General features: G+C 38.2%; 3 protein-coding genes across 5 annotated transcripts; 2 read left to right on the forward strand and 1 right to left on the reverse strand.

The window, feature by feature from the left end:
* The first annotated feature begins 636 nt into the window (after positions 1 to 636).
* chmp2a (charged multivesicular body protein 2A) lies at positions 637 to 4,490 on the forward strand. The gene is made up of 6 exons (XM_044102617.1): positions 637 to 813; positions 2,798 to 2,965; positions 3,284 to 3,463; positions 3,564 to 3,694; positions 3,869 to 3,930; positions 4,023 to 4,490. Exons 1-6 carry the CDS (start codon positions 811 to 813, stop codon positions 4,142 to 4,144), a joined length of 666 nt encoding a protein of 221 aa, XP_043958552.1. The 5' UTR covers positions 637 to 810; the 3' UTR covers positions 4,145 to 4,490.
* Positions 4,491 to 6,721: 2,231 nt separating this feature from the next.
* Positions 6,722 to 11,319, reverse strand: msl1b (MSL complex subunit 1b). 3 transcript variants are annotated; one of them, XM_044102616.1, is made up of 9 exons: positions 11,189 to 11,319; positions 9,999 to 10,662; positions 9,705 to 9,904; positions 9,300 to 9,619; positions 9,078 to 9,139; positions 8,919 to 8,986; positions 7,863 to 7,987; positions 7,666 to 7,738; positions 6,722 to 7,277 (listed from the first exon to the last, which is right to left on the reverse strand). In XM_044102616.1, exons 2-9 carry the CDS (start codon positions 10,599 to 10,601, stop codon positions 7,187 to 7,189), a joined length of 1,542 nt encoding a protein of 513 aa, XP_043958551.1. In that variant the 5' UTR covers positions 10,602 to 10,662; positions 11,189 to 11,319; the 3' UTR covers positions 6,722 to 7,186. The 3 variants fall into 3 exon arrangements, with proteins under 3 accessions (XP_043958551.1, XP_043958549.1, XP_043958550.1); XM_044102614.1 differs by having other exon boundaries at positions 9,258 to 9,619; XM_044102615.1 differs by lacking the exon at positions 11,189 to 11,319 and adding an exon at positions 10,759 to 10,894 and having other exon boundaries at positions 9,258 to 9,619.
* An 805-nt stretch (positions 11,320 to 12,124) lies between these two features.
* Positions 12,125 to 17,803, forward strand: snf8 (SNF8 subunit of ESCRT-II). Its single transcript, XM_044102624.1, has 8 exons — positions 12,125 to 12,389; positions 12,933 to 12,983; positions 13,087 to 13,225; positions 13,321 to 13,425; positions 14,271 to 14,343; positions 14,447 to 14,588; positions 15,431 to 15,505; positions 16,348 to 17,803. The coding sequence occupies exons 1-8, from the start codon at positions 12,336 to 12,338 to the stop codon at positions 16,483 to 16,485; spliced, it is 777 nt and encodes a 258-aa protein (XP_043958559.1). The 5' UTR covers positions 12,125 to 12,335; the 3' UTR covers positions 16,486 to 17,803.
* Positions 17,804 to 18,764: the final 961 nt, after the last annotated feature.

Here is an 18,764-nt window from a genome sequence, read left to right on the forward strand (position 1 = left end):
ATTAATACCTCACCTCTTTGAACTGGGCCATGTAAAAAACACCAGAGCAATTTTATTTATTAGTTTACTTCTGATTTATGGCTACACTGTGTATGGAGTGGACTCCATTTTATTCTGTACATTTTTGTTGTTTTTTTGTTTTGTTTGATTTTCTTTTGTAGTTGCTTTGTTAGAACCTTTTGCACCTCTGCTGGGCCAGAAAAATATTACATTACGACTCATTTTTAAGAGCCTAAAAATTTTTATCTTTAAACTTTCTGTATCCTTATTGCTTTACGTCAAATCGTTGTGCCTCTTGTGATGTCATCAGCTCGTAAGTGTACCTGCAGAATTAGCTTTGCTTTTTTTTACTGTTATATTTGTGTATTGAATTACACTAAGTGTGAAATTCTATTGTGGAAATCAAAACTTTATTACCCAGCTGTGTTTTCTTACTGTCATTGTACATTTGTTATTTAAAACAACATCAACTAGAACGCACAAAACCTGTATATGTTATTGTAATTTTTAACTATGGATTTATTTATTTTTTTTGGCTGTGTGTTTAAATTCCTACTTGTATTTTAAAAGTTATTTCTATCAACTTCCGGCAATTTGATTAACTTTCGTCATATGACGAAACAGCAAAATTGACGTCTTCCTTGTTGTTCCGTGGCTACGTCATTTCCCGGAAGGGCAACTGTAGCAACACGGAAGCGTTGGAAGAAAAACAAATAAGCGTTTAATTTTGAGTCTATTTGAAGTCAGAGAAGAGTTACTGGGCTCCGCTTTTCTTCTGTGTTTCCCTGTCTTTGACGAAAACTGTGGTCTATGGTAAGTGTGACTTTGTCTCGGCTCCGGTTGGTTCGGTGTGTCAGGTTATACAAGAACAGAACCGAGTCAAATGGGGCTCAAACCTGACTTTAGGCCTTTTGGGCACATAACTAACAGCTGAGACATTTACAACCCAGGATTGAATCTTACTAATGTAGTAAACACAAAAGAACAAGATGTTGGAAATCATTTAAAGACGCTTATAACGAGATCCTTTTGTGGTGAACAGTTCATGTTCAGATGGAAATCCCCTCTTTTTTTCTTAAATAACTACTTGTACAGGTACTGAACTAACCAAATAGTTAGCCGACGCATCAGAAATAACGTCATGTTTCGTTAAATATGTCAGTATTTTTTTCTGGCAAAAGGATGGAAAGTGTCACATTCTCGTGTTTCAGTCAGATATCTCTAAAAATATATTTTATCTCACCTACATCTGAAAGTTTAATCATAGTTTAAAAACTAATTTCCATTACCAACGTATTACCTTGTCATTTTGGAGACCAGAACAATGTTATGTTGTTGAAAGGGGCTTTCCTTTACAGTAAGTGCATAAATTCGTAAATTTTCTCTCCTCAGAAGAAAAAATGCTTCCATTTATTACTCATAGTAGTTTTCACTTTTTTTCCCCTTCATACTTACTAAAAACTTCTGTCATACTGTTGATTTGGTTTAAAGTCCGTTTAGCGAGATGTCAAAGAAGCTGATTGAGTGAGTTTTCACTGACTGTCTAGAGCATAGAGTGAAGATGCACTGCCCCTCCCTCACCTGTTGCTGCACATTCGGCCAGTGGTCTGAAAACTGTCCCACAATAAAGACAAATTTATCTGTAAGGAAACACTTTATATATGTATATATATAAAAGTCCCAGCTATAATTGGCCAGCTACCAACAGCTTGTCTGTGTGCGTTAGGTTAAATATTTTTTGACACTTTGCTGGATAACATAAAGATATTTTGATGGGACACAGTTATAGCGAATCTTTCTTTTGTTAGGACATCTTGTTCTCTGCTCTATAGTGGAGACCTGTGGCTGAACAACAAATACAATCTGGCCCACAAAGACTTTTATCTGGTTGTAATGATGTCATCGGTCAAGTGATGAGTGACTCGGCACATTCCAGACTACTTTAAGGTTCACTTAATTTTCCACCTGATTGTGTAAAAAGAAATGTGATCTCGTTCCGACTGTAGTCCCATAATTTATCAAATAAGTTGGTAAGTAAGTATTTAAACATGTGTTAATTTAGATTTGGTTTGAAATGCATACCATAAATAGATAAATTTATCTGTAATTATTTTAAGCCCTCAATAATTTTCTAAAATGATTGGATTCCTTATTTGCTCAAATAGACATACTCAATTATTTGACCAATTTAATTACATTATTTCATGATCCTGATTTGGATTTTGTCAGTGTCATTGGGTGGGGTTGCTGACACATTTTTTAAATTTGTATGTATGTTTACATACTTAAATGAATATTAATTATCTAATTAATTATTATTTTATTTATTATAGTTTTTGAAATGATGATCACCTACCTGAACAATTATTTGACAAGTTATTGATCTGTTGGGATAGCTTTTTGCTTCACAGACTAAAACATTTGTTTACATTAGTCACTGTTTTATCTTTCTTCCAATTTTGCATTTTTTAAAGGATTTCTATTCTATATTTTGCTTCATTTTTATCGTGGACCTTGATATTGTAACAAAAATGTTAAAGTGAGTATGAAGTTGCATACGTTGTCACAAACATTGTAGGAAATGTTTATCATTTTATAATATCATCCTCTCCAAATACCTCATTAACATCTTAAGGTATCATTAGAATAGTAACTGCGTTAATGAAAACCTCATGGCTCGGCTCAGTAATTATGAACATGTTTCACTCGTCTTTTTATTTTTTATTTTTATGTTTTTAAACGTACATTTTTTAAAAATAGATTTTAGAATATTTTTGCCTTTGCTTTCCTTACACAGATGGAGTTCCTGTTTGGGAAGAGGAAGACCCCGGAGGAGATGCTAAGGCAGAACCAGAGGGCGCTCAACCGGGCCATGAGAGACCTGGACCGAGAGCGAATGAAGCTGGAGCAGCAGGAGAAGAAGATCATCGCTGACATAAAGAAGATGGCCAAACAGGGACAAATGGTGAGCTAAAAGGAAAATGCACCAGTTCATCATATCGGCGACTGGCAGCGGAAATACTGCGAAAGAATTATTTCTATTTTTGCTTATCCATTACTTGCAGCAAAACTAAAAACTCCAACTCTTTGTTTGCCCACAAACTAACAGCATGACACACTTTTAAAGTTTAACAACAACCAGGTACAGGTTAGGACATGCTGTGACTAAGAATAAATTTGTAAAAAAAAAAAAAAAAAGAAAGAAAAAACAGAACAAAAGATTTAAAAAAACCCCGGATATGTCTGTTTCATAAGGAATTTTGTGTTGTCCCAATCTCCGCAGGACGCAGTAAAGATCATGGCGAAGGATTTGGTTCGCACGCGGCGCTACATCAAGAAGTTCATCATGATGAAAGCCAACATTCAGGCTGTCAGCCTAAAGATCCAGACGCTCAAGTCTAACAACAGCATGGCACAGGCGATGAAAGGCGTCACCAAGGCCATGGCCACCATGAACAGACAGGTCTGTGAAGTCCACTAGAAGTTCTAGTGGACTTCTGTGATGGAAGTCGACAGCACTCCTTCCTGTTCTAATGATGTCATTTCCCCCCCCATTCCCGCAGCTGAAGCTCCCTCAGATTCAGAAGATCATGATGGAGTTTGAGAAACAGAGCGAGATGATGGATATGAAGGAGGAGATGATGAACGACGCCATCGATGACGCCATGGGGGATGAGGACGATGAAGAGGAGAGGTACTTTAAACATTACATTTTTTTAAGGATTACCCTTATTTGTGAGGGATATGAAACGTTCCCGCAGCTAGTTGGCTTCGCATAAGGCCAGAAATAAGGGGGAATGGATCAAAACGTCTCTCTGTCTAAAAACACAGTGAATATCTTGTTTGTTGACGTGTGCTTCTCATGCAGCGACGCCATCGTCTCCCAAGTGCTGGATGAGCTCGGTCTCAACCTGTCCGATGAGCTGTCAAGTAAGGAAAAACCCCCCGATCTTCAGCAGCTCATGTCTCTCGATATTCTTCTCAGCATTTTGCCGAATCCCCCCCCTGCGCTTTTCTTGCAGATCTTCCCAGCACCGGGGGGAGCCTCTCCGTGGCCGGCGGGAAGAAGGCCGAGCCTCAGACCGCCTTGGCCGACGCGGACGCGGACCTGGAGGAGCGTCTGAATAACCTGCGGAGAGACTAAATGCGCTAGAACTGTCCGAGAAGCGCACTTTGGCAAGGGTCACCAATACAAACGCACTTGAATCTCTGCGTCTAGATTCTTTTGGAGGCATAAGTGGCCGACTGTTAACAGCGAGCAGGCTGTTCCATAAGGTGTATGGCTTTTTGTTTGAGGTATTTTCATTTACTGTGTGTGCTATGTATCTTATCATTACGAGGGTGATTATCCTTCAGAGATCTAGAAAATCCTCTTCGATTTAGTTAAGACTCTGCCAAATGACACACGTTGTCTGTACATACTAACTTCTCAAAGCATGATGTACTTGCGGTTTAAATCAACACTAATTACAGAATATTCAAGGAAAACCCCCCAAAAAAAATCTAGAGATGTTAAAGAAGGCTAAATTTTATGACTGACATCTAGAAATGTCAGCGCATTTTGTACATGAGGCGGGTTCGGTGTTTTTTTTTTTTTTTTCTATCATCAATATTAAAATGTTATCAGCCTTTTTATTCTCTATAAATGTGGAAGGTTCTAGTGGAAAATATAGTTTATTATGATGATGGTTATTGAAATTTGACAAAGAAGGCTATATTCTGGAAAACACTCCTGGCGATTCTTTTACTGACGTTCATGAGATCAGCAGTGTCCTTATTGCAAAAATGTTAAGGAGTTTGTGATGTGGTGAGTTTTTTTTGTTTTTTTGAGAAATCTTAATTTTGGCTTTATTCAATAAACATTTTTTTTTCCAGAAGACTGGGTAATGGATCAGTTTTCATGTGTAAAACTTGTCATTATTTGATATATTTGTGACGCTTCTCAGCGTCTTAAGAGCAGATTGGGGAATTACATGATTTGCACTTTAACATGAAGGATAGGAGGAAAGAGGAAGAATGAAGGGTGAGAAAGACAAAGATGGAGAGGAGACAAAAATAATGGAAGAACATGTGGGAAGGAAGGCAAAGCAAAGAAAGGGTGAAAGGAAAGAAGGCCGGATATGAAGGAAGATGTGAGGAAGACTGAACTCTACGTATATGACGAAGTAAAATATAAAGAAAATACAATGGAGGTAAGACCAAAAGGAATAAACATTTGACAACGGGGTAAGGAATAGTCTGCAAATACAAATATATTCTCTCCCCACCCACACTCCCGAGGCCTGGCAAATGCCAAAGTTAAATTTCTAAATTTTTTTTATGGTGCACAGGAACCAGTTTTGTGTAAGTAGAACAAAACTGGAAATCTGAGTCTAAAAAAGTCAGAAACGAACATATGGAAATTATGGAGGAACCATGGAGACATCCAACTTAAAATGAGTTACATTTTTTCTTGTTGATGCAAACACTCATCACACCCTTTTGTTTAATTTACTGCCTGAATAATTCACAGCTCAGTGAAAAGAATGCCTTAGAAAACAAAAGCACTGGTGAATATTAATTTAGGAAATAGACCAAATACCAGGCGGAAAAAAATAGCAAAGTCAAAATGTAAATAAAAAAAATCTTCAGAAGGAACCAAAAACTGTTGATCAGAACCAATTTAAACGGGACACAGTAGGTGTCTTATTTTAACCCTTAACCCCGAGGGTTAAAGGTTAGGCAGGATTGAAAGATGTGTGATTTGTATTCACTTATGGGCAGGAATGGATCTAAAATGCTATACATACTGAAAAAGACAAATGTGTGTCGTAGACATTAATTTTATTCCAAAAAAAAAAATTATTTTCAAAACTGTCAATTTGTCAACATACAATCATAGAACAATATTGAATGTACTGAACACTTCCAACATTAAATAATAAAAAAATAACAGCCATGTTTTATGTACATTTGTTTCTGAAAGCTATGTACAGTGACAAGAAAAACAAAACAAAAAAAAAACATGTTGCATTTCCAAACCGCGTGGACCGCAGAACAGGTGGAGTGAACGCCTGCAGAGATCCACCGCTGTGATTGTGAGGAGCTCAGAGAGGAAAACGGGCAGAGCGCGTTGCGAAGCGTACAGGTCGCTAGAACTACAGCAGAAAGCTTTTTAGTAATCTAAAACATCTCAGAACTCAGGAGAGCAACGCATACACATAACCTGCCTAATATTTGCTGAACGAGAGCATGTCTTACAGTTGGAAATAGAAAAAAAAAAAAAAATCACCTGTACAGTAAAGCGGAAGGTGTTCGGGCTGCAGAGCTTGTTAAAGCAGAAAAATAACTCTCCTTTTCAATTGTCATGCTTCCAAAAATACATATATTTTTAGTAGTTTTAGTAACCCAGTGAGAAGTAAAGATTCTCCCGTCTTGGGCTGAAGCCATGCTACCATCTTCTTTTTGCAACAGGTAAACAGTCCATGCAGCTCACATGAAAAATGAACAAAACAGAGAACAGATTCCTAAGTTTAAAGCCAAGTGCGTCTATTTCTGCTCCTCTGTTTTCGTGAACGAACCTCTCAGCTAGACGATCTGTTTCCGTACACTGAATTGGCTCAAGTACTGAGATTATTTTATATATGTAGTCATGCTTGTTCAAAACTCCCATATCACAGTTAACATTGACAAAATCGTATTAAATTTGTGTGCAAACAATAAGAGCAACACGATACAATCAAATTTTGATTTTTTATTTTCCTTCCCACTTGGGCATGGAGAAAAGCTACTCACAGCGAGAATTATGTGGCTGTATTGCTTGTTATGCCGAGTTTAAGCCCCTCTTTGCGCTCAAACAAGCTGAAGATGAGGCATCTCATTCTGCCAGAACAAAAATGCATTAAGACTGATTGAAACGCCATCTTTGAGTGATAAAAACTGATTTCTAATGGCACAGCTTGAGCAAAAAAACGTGCTCTGAACTCTTGGATGAACAGTCGCAATCGTGTTGACTGTAATCTTGCCTCATTTCTTTTTTTTCCCCCCAGTTTTCTAGCAGGAGAGAAACCAGTCTGTGGTTTCATGCCTCACAAACTGAAAACAACTGCAAGTTGCACACACCGATGAACTGACTTCCCCGCCCTGAACTGTGGGCCATTTTAAAATTCAGTCATGGAGCCGCTCTGCTGCTGTCGCGTTCCGGCGTTCACTTCCGACAGGTTCGGTGAGGCGTGTGTTTCTTGGGCACCTCGATGCGACATCGGCTTCGCTCGTCCAGCCAGGGCAGCTCGAAGTTCCTGGAGGGAAAAATTTATTCGAATACCTTTGAATCCAACGGTTCAACAAAATGAGAACAACTTTTGTTGTTAAACCATTTGGCATTTCTTGTTCAGGTAAAAGGGGAACGGCTAATGTAATTAACCTCTCTAGCTTCTCCAAGGGGTTTTAATGTTATTCCCAACAACTTAATGCAGGGAATAAAGAAGAAGATTTTTTTTATGTAAAGATTTTTTAAAAATCTATGATACAATTGCAAAAGTTAAAGATTTAATGAAATAAAAAAAAGCAAAAAAAAATTAAGATAAATGATTTTTCAATTGGATGAAGATAAATAAAAATCCAAGCATTATAACATATCTCTTAAACAGCTGTACAGTCAAAAAAAAACAAAACCTGCAGACTTACTGCTGGGAGAGTTTGGGCAGCGGGCGACCAAATGCAACCACAGGCAAGAACGGAGTGATCACTATAGCTTCAACTAGAAGAGAGAAAAAAATTACAATTAGAATAAAAAAATAAATAAAATAAATTCAAAAACTTTTCCCTGCAGTACCCAAGTTTGTTTTTCTTCCAAAACTAGATAACAAGTCCTTCAATAGTACCATCTTCAGTTTCGGGGTAGAAGGACGACAGCTCCGGCTCGGTCTCCTGGACGGTCTTCTTCCTGTTCATGCGCTGCTGCAGACGCTGGAACACGCGCTGCTCTCTGATTCGCTGGATGTCCCATCTGAAAAAATTAAAGAGGAAAATTCAACATGCAAACTGCAGGAGGACAAGTTGAAAAAACAAAACAAAAAAACAAAACATGAGATACCAGGAACACTAAGCAATTGGTTCTTCGCTGTATATAACGAGTCTTAATTGTATTTTTTGTTACCGTTTTCCTAAGCTAAATTCTTGAAAAACTAAGTAAATACATAAATAATTAAAAATAACTAAATTTTGTGCTAAATATTTTCGGAAATCCTCGAGGAATGTCAAACACAACTTGTAATTTCCTGGTCTCTAGAGCTGGAGTGACGAAGCCATGAACACACAAAAGTCATCATGCAACACAGTCGGATTTTAAAAAGTAAACATATTCACACAGAAAATTTGAACCAAACATCCATCTGCTGATTCGCCACATTCACCACTGAAACATCGTCCCCTTAGTTAAACGTTTATAACACAAAACACATCCATGCATTATTTTCTCAAGGTTTTCAAACAGATTGAGGTTTGCTGGTTGAATTTTTTTATATAAAGATCAAGGTTGTAGGATATTTAATGTGTGTGCTGGCAATGTTGTTGGATATTGTAATGGGAGTATTAATTGCTACAATAATTCATTTATAATGAACTAGGACTGTAAAATTCTACCTCAAATTCTTATTAGGTATAAAAACAAACAAACAAAAAAAAACAATACTAGTTTGTAGTGATTCCAAATCCAAGGTATAAGGATAACTGTTTTTTTTGCATATTGCAATAATTAATCATTTGTAATATGTTGGGTTGCAGTTTTAGTTCAATTTCATTTTTGAACATCCACTTTGTACCAAATATATACGTATATATAAAAACATTCTCTTTCTGCATAACTTAGTATCAACTCCACTACTCTGCCTTAGTTAAACTCTAAACACCAAACTGCTTTAGTAAGTTCATTGCTGTACCTTTTCCTCCTCTTCTCATCCAGCTCCAGCTTCGCGTGGCGTTTCAGAAACGTGCAGTCATCCAGCGGCTTGAAGTGAACAGAAGTCATACGTTTCCATTAAAACCTGAAATGCTTCCGGACGGTTTAAAAATGGTTTCCTTCTTTTGACTTTCCTCACCTCTGGGATATTAGAGGCATCCTCCTCCAAAGGCTCTATGTGGTTTTCCCTCCAAGAGGGAACTGACAGGTGGAAGGGTAGGAAAAAAAAAGAGAAAAGAAAAGGAAGTTATTCATAGACGGTGAATTCAGCAGAGTGGATTGCTAAAGTGATTGAAGTTGGGATTTAGGTTAGGCTTACAAACAATCAGCATATCATGAACTACATGAGGAGTCCACTCACTGGCCACCTCTTCCTCCTTTTTAGGGGAAGTCTCACGCAGAGGGGACAGAGGAGGTTGGTTCCAGCAACACAGATACATCTCTGTGGTCGACATGAAGGGCAGATCCTCCATCTGGCAGCTCAGCTCGGGCTCCTCTTTGCAGGGGAGCAAAGCGTCCCTTTCTGTGCCGGACCTGGCCGGGACAGACTTCTCTGGTGTTTCCTTACTGCGCAGCTCTCTTTGGTTGGGAGAGCCGGGCTCCGTCTCAGACTTTTGGGGGCTGAGCTTTGCACTTTTACCCCGGGATTTCTGAACCTTTGCATCTCCGAAGCAAGTTTTCCTGTGTGCGCAAGGGACCAGCAATTTTTATAACATTCAACCCAGGTGTTGGTAACATGAGAAGCGTCTGCCGCTGCTTATTTTACCTTTTTTGACCTTTGCCTCCCCGGCTGAACGGGAGGGGAATGGCCGCGTTGGGCTGTGGACTCTCTTCTATGTCCAGATCCCACATGTCCTCTTTGTCAGGGGTCCACGGCTCCAGGGGCTGGAAAAGGCGCTTATCACGCGGCATGTCCTTCCTTGTGAGCTGGAGACGACGCTCCATGCGCTCAATGCGTGCAAGCAACTGCATAGAAACATTTAAAAGAAAACATACAACTTAAGAGAACATAAGGGACATCAAAGCAATAAAATAAAAATTTAAAAAACGTTAAACGCACCGTCTCTTTATCTGCCTTGAGATCATCGATCTCCTTGTCCTTGGATTGTAGCTGTTGCTGCTGCTGTTCGATGAGGTCCAGCTGCAGGAGGAGAATCTGTCGGAGGCAGTTAGCCTGTGCATGCGGACTTGCAGGGGTCTTCCTGATGTTCCTCCACTTTCCTTCGGAGGACAGTTCAATAGAAGCGGTGCCCAGAACTCCAGGAACAACCCCTTTTGTGCTATCCTCAGCACCGGCATCCTTTGGATTATTGTTCACTGCCATCTGAGGATTATCCATGTTGTCAACAGAGAGGGGTTTACCTTTCACCGGGGTTCCCTCACCCCCCATTGGTCTGACAGGGGACGTTATCCCCAGAGGTTTGTCTCCCTGAACCGTTTCTGGAGCTGTGGCGGCTAGGGTAACTTTGCTTGTCATGAAACTCTGATCTAAGTCCTTGGATCTGCTTGGGATTTCCCGTCGTTGCACGTTCTGAACATCTATAGCAAAGTCACAGGGCTCGTTCTTGACGCTCACAGGACCCACGCTGTTGACTCCGAAGTCTTCCGTGTCAGCCTTACGTTTGAAACCCGGTTGTGGAAATTGTTTGGATCTCAGAGTCATGGCGATCACGGCCACTTCTCATCCTGCAGCCCCACACCGACTTCCCATCTGGACGCAACAGCTGCAGAAAAGAAACACACGCAAATACAGAAGTCAACATACAGGTGTTTGTTAACCAGACAGCTTGCTTTATGAAAGTCGGGAGGGAAACGCATACATCTATAAGAAAATCTAAAGCTAAAGAATAGTGGCAGATTAAAAATGCATCCTTAAAAAAAAATCTCTTCCCGGATTTCAAATTCATGCTTAGTTGTGTTACGCCTGCGATACAGTAAGTCCGAAACAAAATATTTAGTTTTGAAGGAATGTAACCTTCCATTTCTGCAGTCGGGCAGACATTTTAAAGCAAGGGCTTCCAACAAGGACTCGGGAGTGGCTCTGTAGGACACAGGCAGCAGCAGCCACGCTCCTCCATTTTGGTTCTCATGAAAAACAATAACAGCCAGCTAGCTGGCTAATGTTAGCCGGCTGCTTTTACAGAACAAAATGTGTCTGCGGGGGAAACAGCGTGTTATGACTAAGTTGTAGCAGATAACATTAACCCAGAACCCCTTTTATTAACATGTTCTGGTGGGTTTCAAGCTTACCTCGACCACAACTCGAGTGAGACTTCAGAGTGTCTTCATGTTCCCTCCTCAAGACTCGTTTTAAAACGCTGCCTTAGAGCGCATGCGTAAAGTGTTGGATGGCCATTTCTTGTTTCGGAGGTTTAATTCAGAAAAGGCACCACCAGGGGGCGGCAGCACACTCCCCACTAAATGCTGCATTATTAAATCTATGACGCAATGTTGTTATATATGGAGGACCAAAACTCCATAGTTACATAGTGTTTCTTTCCTTTTATGTTTTCAGCCAGAAATTGTTACTTTGAATCTCAAAATTATGACATTAAATCTCACAAATATGACATGGAATTGACAATTATTGCCTTTTTGTCTCATAAGTTTGACTTTGAAACTAAAATAATGACTGTATCTCACAATACTGACTTTAAAACGCGTTATGATTGAGAAATTTAGATTCATATGCGATCTAGTGATTGATAATTTTTATTTTGATTCAGATTATTATAACTTTGACTCAAAATTATGATTCTTACATTCTATAATTTTGGAGTGTATTCATAATTTGAACTGACTTTCTTCATAATTCGGATATATATATATTTATATATGTACGAATCAAATTTTAACCCCCACACTCTACCCCCCAAAATAAAATAAAATAAAAGAGCTAAATAAATAAATAAATATATAAATAAATAGATAAAAAGTATGTCTTCTGCTTTTGCTTTTTTATCAAACATAAATCTTTCAGGACAACGATCAAATTGTAAAAGCAGACGACGTTAACGGGAGTAAAGTTTGAACACATATTGACTACATTTATTAAGAAAATGACAGACCTTAAATAAATAAATAAATAAATAAATAAATAAATAAATAAATAAATAAATAAATAAATAAATAAATAAATAAATAAATAAATAAATAAATAAATAAATAAGAGACATGTTCACAACATTTTGTTAGAAGAGTTACGTACTTCCGGTAGCGGCTTGCCAGGCTATCGGAAGTGAAAGTAGTACGTTTCCGGTGGAGCTTCACTCTATGGTCTGCAGTTAGACCTTCCTCATTGTTTACTATGAAATAAAACATATCTGCACTGTTCATGTGGTGAAATTAACCGACGTTTGGGACGTTATATACAATATTTTATCCAAATTTCGACAAAATGCATCGGAGAGGTGTTGGTGCTGGGGCGATAGCTAAAAAGAAGCTAGCAGAGGTAAGTTTACAGCTGTTTTTATAAGATTTACGTGACTATTTCAACGCCTCTGTAACCAGATAGTGACTTTTAAGCCTGGTTTTCAAAGACGATGAAAAGTCTTGAATAATGCTTTGTTTTAATATAGTTTGATCAATTGAATCCAATATAAAGATACAGGTGAATGTGACAACTTTTCAAAAGTAATCTAAAACAATTACGACACTTTATTAAATTTTGAAGTGAATTATGTAAATCATCAGCTGTGATGCCAAAATATCATCATAAAAACAGTGATTTAAGGTTACAGAATGTTTTGTGGAGTTGAAAAGTTAAATTTTGTATCTCTCATATGCCAGGGAAATAGAAGTTCATTTAAATCAAACATCTGTCTAACATTGTGATCAAAACTAAAGAGAACCCTGGGAGTTTCTAATTCACTTATAGATTGTGATTGTATGTTTCAAAGATGATTCCCTCAAGGCTACCTGCTTTTTCACATAAATGTTTATACTTCTAAAATTTGCAGTTCCTGTATGCCTACTCTTTGTTACTTTTCTTTAGGCCAAATACAAAGAAAGAGGAACTGTACTCGCAGAGGACCAGATAGTTCAGGTGAGCTTGTGTTTGAGTCTGCCTTGTTTGTTACGATGCATACACTTACCATACAGAAATAACACCTTATTCACTGAGTCTGTGTGTTTTGTTTATGGGCCAGATGTCAAAACAGTTGGAGACATTCAAATCCAACCTCGAGGAGTTTGCCAGCAAGCACAAACAAGAGATCCGTAAGAACCCCCAGTTCAGGGTCCAGTTTCAGGAGATGTGTGCCACCATTGGCGTTGACCCGCTAGCTTGTAAGAAAATCCTGATTCTTTTTCATACGTTTTCCTCACTTTCCTTTCAAAGAAGCCTCAACTGACACTTTGAAGTGTCTCCTTTTTGTCCACAGCTGGCAAAGGCTTTTGGTCGGAGATGCTCGGTGTGGGAGATTTCTACTATGAGCTGGGGGTACAGATCATCGAAGTGTGTCTCGCCCTGAAACACAGAAATGGAGGTTTGAGTTTGTTTAGTTTTGGGTTTTTTTAAAGATGATTAGTTCTCAATGTTTTTCCCGGAGCTCAAAAGTTACAACTATGTAACTATGTGTTATCTAAGTGTCAACTCAGTCCTTAAGATTATAGCCACTTCCAGACAGCAACAGTAATTTACAAAATAATCGCCTTTGAACTTTTACTACAACTTCAAATGATTGTGTCACAATAACCAATTAGTCAGTTAACCACGTGATAAATTAAAATGAGCTTGACAATTTCCACTTTGATGATTAACATTTTTTCGAAGGGCAATATTATTTACAAAGAAACCATAGTCTATTTTAGTTATGCTTTTGGTTGCAAGTTCTGATTTATTTATTGTTTTTGGTTGTTGTATTTTATTTTGGACATTTCAAATATCTTGCTGTTCCAGTGTCAAGTGTTCTTTACTAAAGTGAAGTTTGCAAAATTGCATTGTTATGTTATTGTCAATATTACACTTGAAAATGGTCTAAAAATGTATCATTTATCAAAATAATCACTGGGACAATTTATTTGTTAATTAATTATTTTGTTATCATGACATTTCTAACTGTAGGCGTGAATTTCTTCAATAGGGACAGGAAAGCTAGTTATGCTAATGGGAAGATGGATGACGTTAATGCAGGACAAACATAAAAACCAAAGATTTAACCAGAAATCCCAGTCGAATATTCAAAAGTTTGAGGTTCTAATGGAACAAACTCTGAAAAGGTTCCCGGCGTATGTTTTACTCTGGCCTTGTGCCTCGGTTTATTAAAATGAGCTTGTTGAGTGAAAACGTCTCACACACATTCTCATCCTCTGCGGTGTTTGTGTGTGTCAGGACTCATTACTCTGGACGAGCTCCACCAGAGGGTGCTGAAGGGTCGGGGCAAGTATGCTCAGGACGTGAGCCAGTAAGTTCCTCGGCGGGTCAGATCGCGTTTGATCCGACCTGCATCACGTCTCAGTGATCCATGCCGCATGTGTCTTCTGAACGGCTGCGCTCGTCCTCCACAGAGACGACTTGGTCAGAGCCATAAAGAAACTGAAGGTGATGGGAAACGGTTTTGGGATGATTCCCGTTGGCGGCTCTTACCTGGTCCAGTCAGTCCCAGCAGAATTGAACATGGATCACACTGTCGTTTTACAGCTTGCAGAGGTAACACAAAGAGTTGAGACCATTTGGGGAGTTTTTGTGAGCATTCGTTAAGATGATGACGATTTCCGACAGATCACTTGGCAGTCTCTCATGATAGCCAACATCAGCTGTTGGGAAACAGAGATATGATCGAACTACAGTGTCGCTGATTTTAATTCATCCGTCATCTTCCGTGCACTGGTGAAGATTTACATTGAGGAAACTGCATACATGCGAACTAATCCAGATGTTTGAAGCTGTAATTCAATAATTCATCCAAGCACATTTCCTTTAGTACATCCAGATCAATGTGGAACTGAACGAACATTATGGAATACCAGATTCCTCCCTTGACATTTCCTTATTTTAAACAACTAGGTGTAACTTCGCCCTGCACTTGTGAATCTCCTTTCTTCATGATTAAATGGAGCTTCACTGTATGTGCGCTTAAGACACTATAAAACAAGACAGAGGTATCTGAAGCCTAAAAATATCAATAAGTAATTATGTCTCATGTTCGAAATTTGACTAATCTATTAATGTTATTCACGACTTAGGTGAATTATTGTTTGTAGATGCAGAAAAGTCCAGGGAAAATGTGTGGCTGAGGCATTGTAAACTCTTTGCGTGTGCTGATCTGCATATCCGTATCACAGTGCCATGGGTGAGGCTTAAACTTATGGACTTGCCTCAAGTGGGCCCGTAAAACACCAGCTGAGTTTATTTTTTTTTTCACCAAAAATATCTGCTTCTCTGATTTCCTGCTTGAAAAATTAGTTATTTTTTTTTTTTTTTATTACAAAACCAAAGCTGGTGTCTGTTTGCTGCAGAGTGAAGTAACTTGTTTCTTTCTCGGTTTGTAGAAAAAAGGATACGTCACTGTAAGCGAGATCAAAGGCAGCCTGAAATGGGAGAAAGAACGGGCGTGTCACGTGCTGGTGAGTTACCCAACAGTGTGCTTAAGCAACCAGGTCACATTTAAACCTTTTAGCATTAATAAAGCGCAGATTCCCACTAACTTTTGTTTTTCCGGTATGCACTTATTTTGCAAGTTTGTTATTATTAGATTGCAAAATGTGAATAAGTATTTTACTTTTGCTAATTGCCAAATTCTGGATATGCCATTTAATAAAGTCTTAAAAATTAATATATTTGCTTGGGACTTTAGCAGATCCTTATCTGATGCAATCGTTGACTCTTATGCTAAAAAGGTTTTTATGTTCTTACCTAAAGAAAGGCTCCAGAAGTCTGTATTTTGTTTTCTTTTACCAGAAAATCCTCTTGAGGTTTAAAATTTCTTTTACAAGAGTGTCCTTGTTAAAAAAAAAATCAGATAAGGAAGTTAATTCACAAGAAGTGTAAAACACTAAATAAAGATGGTAAAAAAACTTTAAAATTAAAATTTTTTAATTCTTTTAAAAAAAAAAACAACTTTGGAAGGATTCTTCATTTCAACATTCTTACATCTTTTTTTTTTTTTTTTTTTTTATCAATGTAAGTTTTTGTTTTTACTCAGGATATTTCTATGCGTCATCTGGTAGCAAAACTCCTGAGACTTTTTGTCCTGATCAATACAAATGGAGACAGGAAATGTAACGGCTTACACAGCAAACAGAGCCCCCCCACCTACTCTCCCCCTCCCATCAAACTATGTACCAGTGCTGAAATGTAGCAATAAAATGTCTTAAGGGTGAAATACACGTTACCTAAATAAACAGCAGGCCCCCTGCCGGACCTCCATGTTCTCATATTCTGCATGTCTGGCTCCTCGTATTTCCAGGATCATCTGCTTAAAGAAGGCTTGGCCTGGCTGGACTCTCAGGGAGCCGGGGATGCTCAGTACTGGCTGCCAGCCCTCTTCGCCGAGCTGACCTCTCGTGATGTCACGCCCGAGGAGGCCAATCAGATGACGCCTTAGGGAGATTTGTGGGTGGATTGTTATATTGCGACTGGTGGAGGCGTTCACTGATGTGCTGCCAGAAAGGGCGGGTTCTCCGCCTGGAGCTGACGGACGGACGGGCGTCACGTCAAGCATCGGACTCGAGAAGGGCGACGGTTTTTTTCCCTTTCACGGATACAGTGGGTTGCAAAAGTATTCACACACCTTGAACCTTCTCATATTTGTGACATTACAGTCGCAAGTGTCGGTGTATTTTATAGGAACTCTACATGAAGGGGAAGAAAGATTGTACGTGCTTTTTGGTTTTTTTTTTACAAATAAAAATCTAAAAAATGTGCTGTGTTTAGTATTTAGCCCCCCTGACTCAAGACTAAGAGCTGTAATTACATCTGCAGCTCTGAGGAGATTGAGATTTTTGCCAGTTTTCTTGCCTCAAGCTCTGTCGGATGGGATGGAGGGCATCTCTGAAAAACAATTTCAAAATCCCAACTTCAAGATTCTCAATTGGATTGATTTCTGAACTTTAACTGGACCATTCTAGCGCATGAATACGCTTTCATGTAAACCAGGAAAGAGCCATTGTTGTACTGTAAAACCTACATGACACCACTCAGCCTTTAATACGTCAATGAAACATGAAAAAATAATTTCAATATTTTTAAAAAATTAATAATGCACACCATCTCCAGCAAAATGACTTGTATGACTGATGTCATTTATTCCTATGTTTAGCTCCATCCTTCTTCCCCATTAACCTGCTCTCTTCCTGCTGAAGAAAACTATCCCCATAGCATGATGCTGCCACCACCATGTTTCACCTTCTGGGTGATATGTTCAGGAAGTGGTGAGACAATGTGGAAAAGTTCAAGGGAAGGGGTGTGAATACTTTTTCATCATGTGATTGGGTGGGAAATCCAGTGTAATCTTGGTGGAGGGTTTTTTTTTTTTAATGACTGAAGCATTTCTCTGTTAAAAATTTCTTGTATAAAAAAATCTTTTAAAGAAAAAAAAACAAAAAAAAACTTTACACCAGATTTGTTGTAGGAGTTTTTATTATGCCTCAAAACCAATCGCTGGAAAGTATTTCCAGCGATACACACTTCTCGTTGGTTACGCTCGTTCTCACCCAGGATACACTTGAAATTCATCAGATAATATCAAATACACTCTGATCTCAGTATGGCAGACCAGGATTCATGTTATAATGTCAAAGGTGCATAACTTTGGTGAATACATTAACCTCTAAATGCTGTTTAAACCCTAACCGTTTGCTGTAACTGCCCTGCTCCCACAGAGTCCCACAGGTTATTCAGCTTGAAACTTTTTAAGGCTTTTTAAAAATTTTTATTTTTTTTAAAAAGATTTTCAGTTTGTTGGATTTTCTAAATTGTATTTTTTGTGCAAGAGAAAGCTCAAACAAACGCACTTTAGGTTCTCAACTGAATAATGATAAGCAAACTAAGTGATATATTTCAGTGATAATTAAGATCAACCAAAGTAAATTTGGTCAAATTCTCTGTAGATTTCAGAAATCCAAACTCATTTTTAGTCACTGCCAACCATTAAGTGACCAAATTAATGGTTAATGGTCAACCATCTGATGGCAATTATTGAACGCGATGCGTTGATTTTATGGATGTTTACTGAATATTTCCAATCACTTTTTATATATGTATATATATAAAAAGTACAAAAACAGTACAATAATATCAAATAGTTTTCTACGGTTTGATCATCAGGTCAGTACGGGTTGGTTAACGGTACCGAGGTTAAACTTGAAGGCCCGGAGAGTCGAGGTGTGGAAACTAAAGGAATCCATGCTATCAATGTAATGCTGCTTAGCATCACTAATATCATTACCACTAATATGGTGTACTATATAACAAGCTAATTTACTTGATTATTTTGAAGTTTAACAGATGCGACAGATTTTGTTCATTTTTAAAGCAAGTAGAACGAAACAGAGTTATCATATAGTTGGTTTGATCAGTATTTCATTTCCTTTTTTTTTTTTTTTTTTACTGCTTTGACATCCTGTTTAATGGGACTGTTGTACATTGCAGGCACTGACTTCAAAACAAAACAGTAAGTCACTAGATAAAGAAAAAACAAATAATAAAATCAAGAATTAAGCCTCGGATCTCAATAGGTTGATAAAATACAAGAAAAGCTTTGAATTTAGTCTTTTTCTTTTTCAAATATTAAATCTGAACTCCCAAAAACAAATCCACCTGAATAGCCTAGACTGTTTGCTGGTCAAACTACCTTGAAATCTGACCAAACCTGCTGGGTTATCA

Source organism: Gambusia affinis, linkage group LG20 (genome assembly GCF_019740435.1).
Source record: "Gambusia affinis linkage group LG20, SWU_Gaff_1.0, whole genome shotgun sequence".
Classification (NCBI taxonomy): domain Eukaryota; kingdom Metazoa; phylum Chordata; class Actinopteri; order Cyprinodontiformes; family Poeciliidae; genus Gambusia; species Gambusia affinis.

Coding starts and splice junctions, on each gene's coding strand:
- chmp2a (XM_044102617.1), top strand. Junction 3,464..3,563: donor TGGCCACCATGAACAGACAG/GTCTGTGAAGTC, acceptor CCATTCCCGCAG/CTGAAGCTCCCTCAGATTCA. Junction 3,695..3,868: donor GAGGACGATGAAGAGGAGAG/GTACTTTAAACA, acceptor CTTCTCATGCAG/CGACGCCATCGTCTCCCAAG.
- msl1b (XM_044102614.1), bottom strand. CDS start 10,601: ATGACTCTGAGATCCAAACAATTTCCACAACCGGGTTTCAAACGTAAG. Junction 9,620..9,704: donor GGAGGCAAAGGTCAAAAAAG/GTAAAATAAGCA, acceptor TTGCGCACACAG/GAAAACTTGCTTCGGAGATG. Junction 9,140..9,257: donor TCATGATATGCTGATTGTTT/GTAAGCCTAACC, acceptor TCCACCTGTCAG/TTCCCTCTTGGAGGGAAAAC.
- snf8 (XM_044102624.1), top strand. CDS start 12,336: ATGCATCGGAGAGGTGTTGGTGCTGGGGCGATAGCTAAAAAGAAGCTA. Junction 12,984..13,086: donor CAGAGGACCAGATAGTTCAG/GTGAGCTTGTGT, acceptor TTTATGGGCCAG/ATGTCAAAACAGTTGGAGAC. Junction 15,506..16,347: donor AACGGGCGTGTCACGTGCTG/GTGAGTTACCCA, acceptor TCGTATTTCCAG/GATCATCTGCTTAAAGAAGG.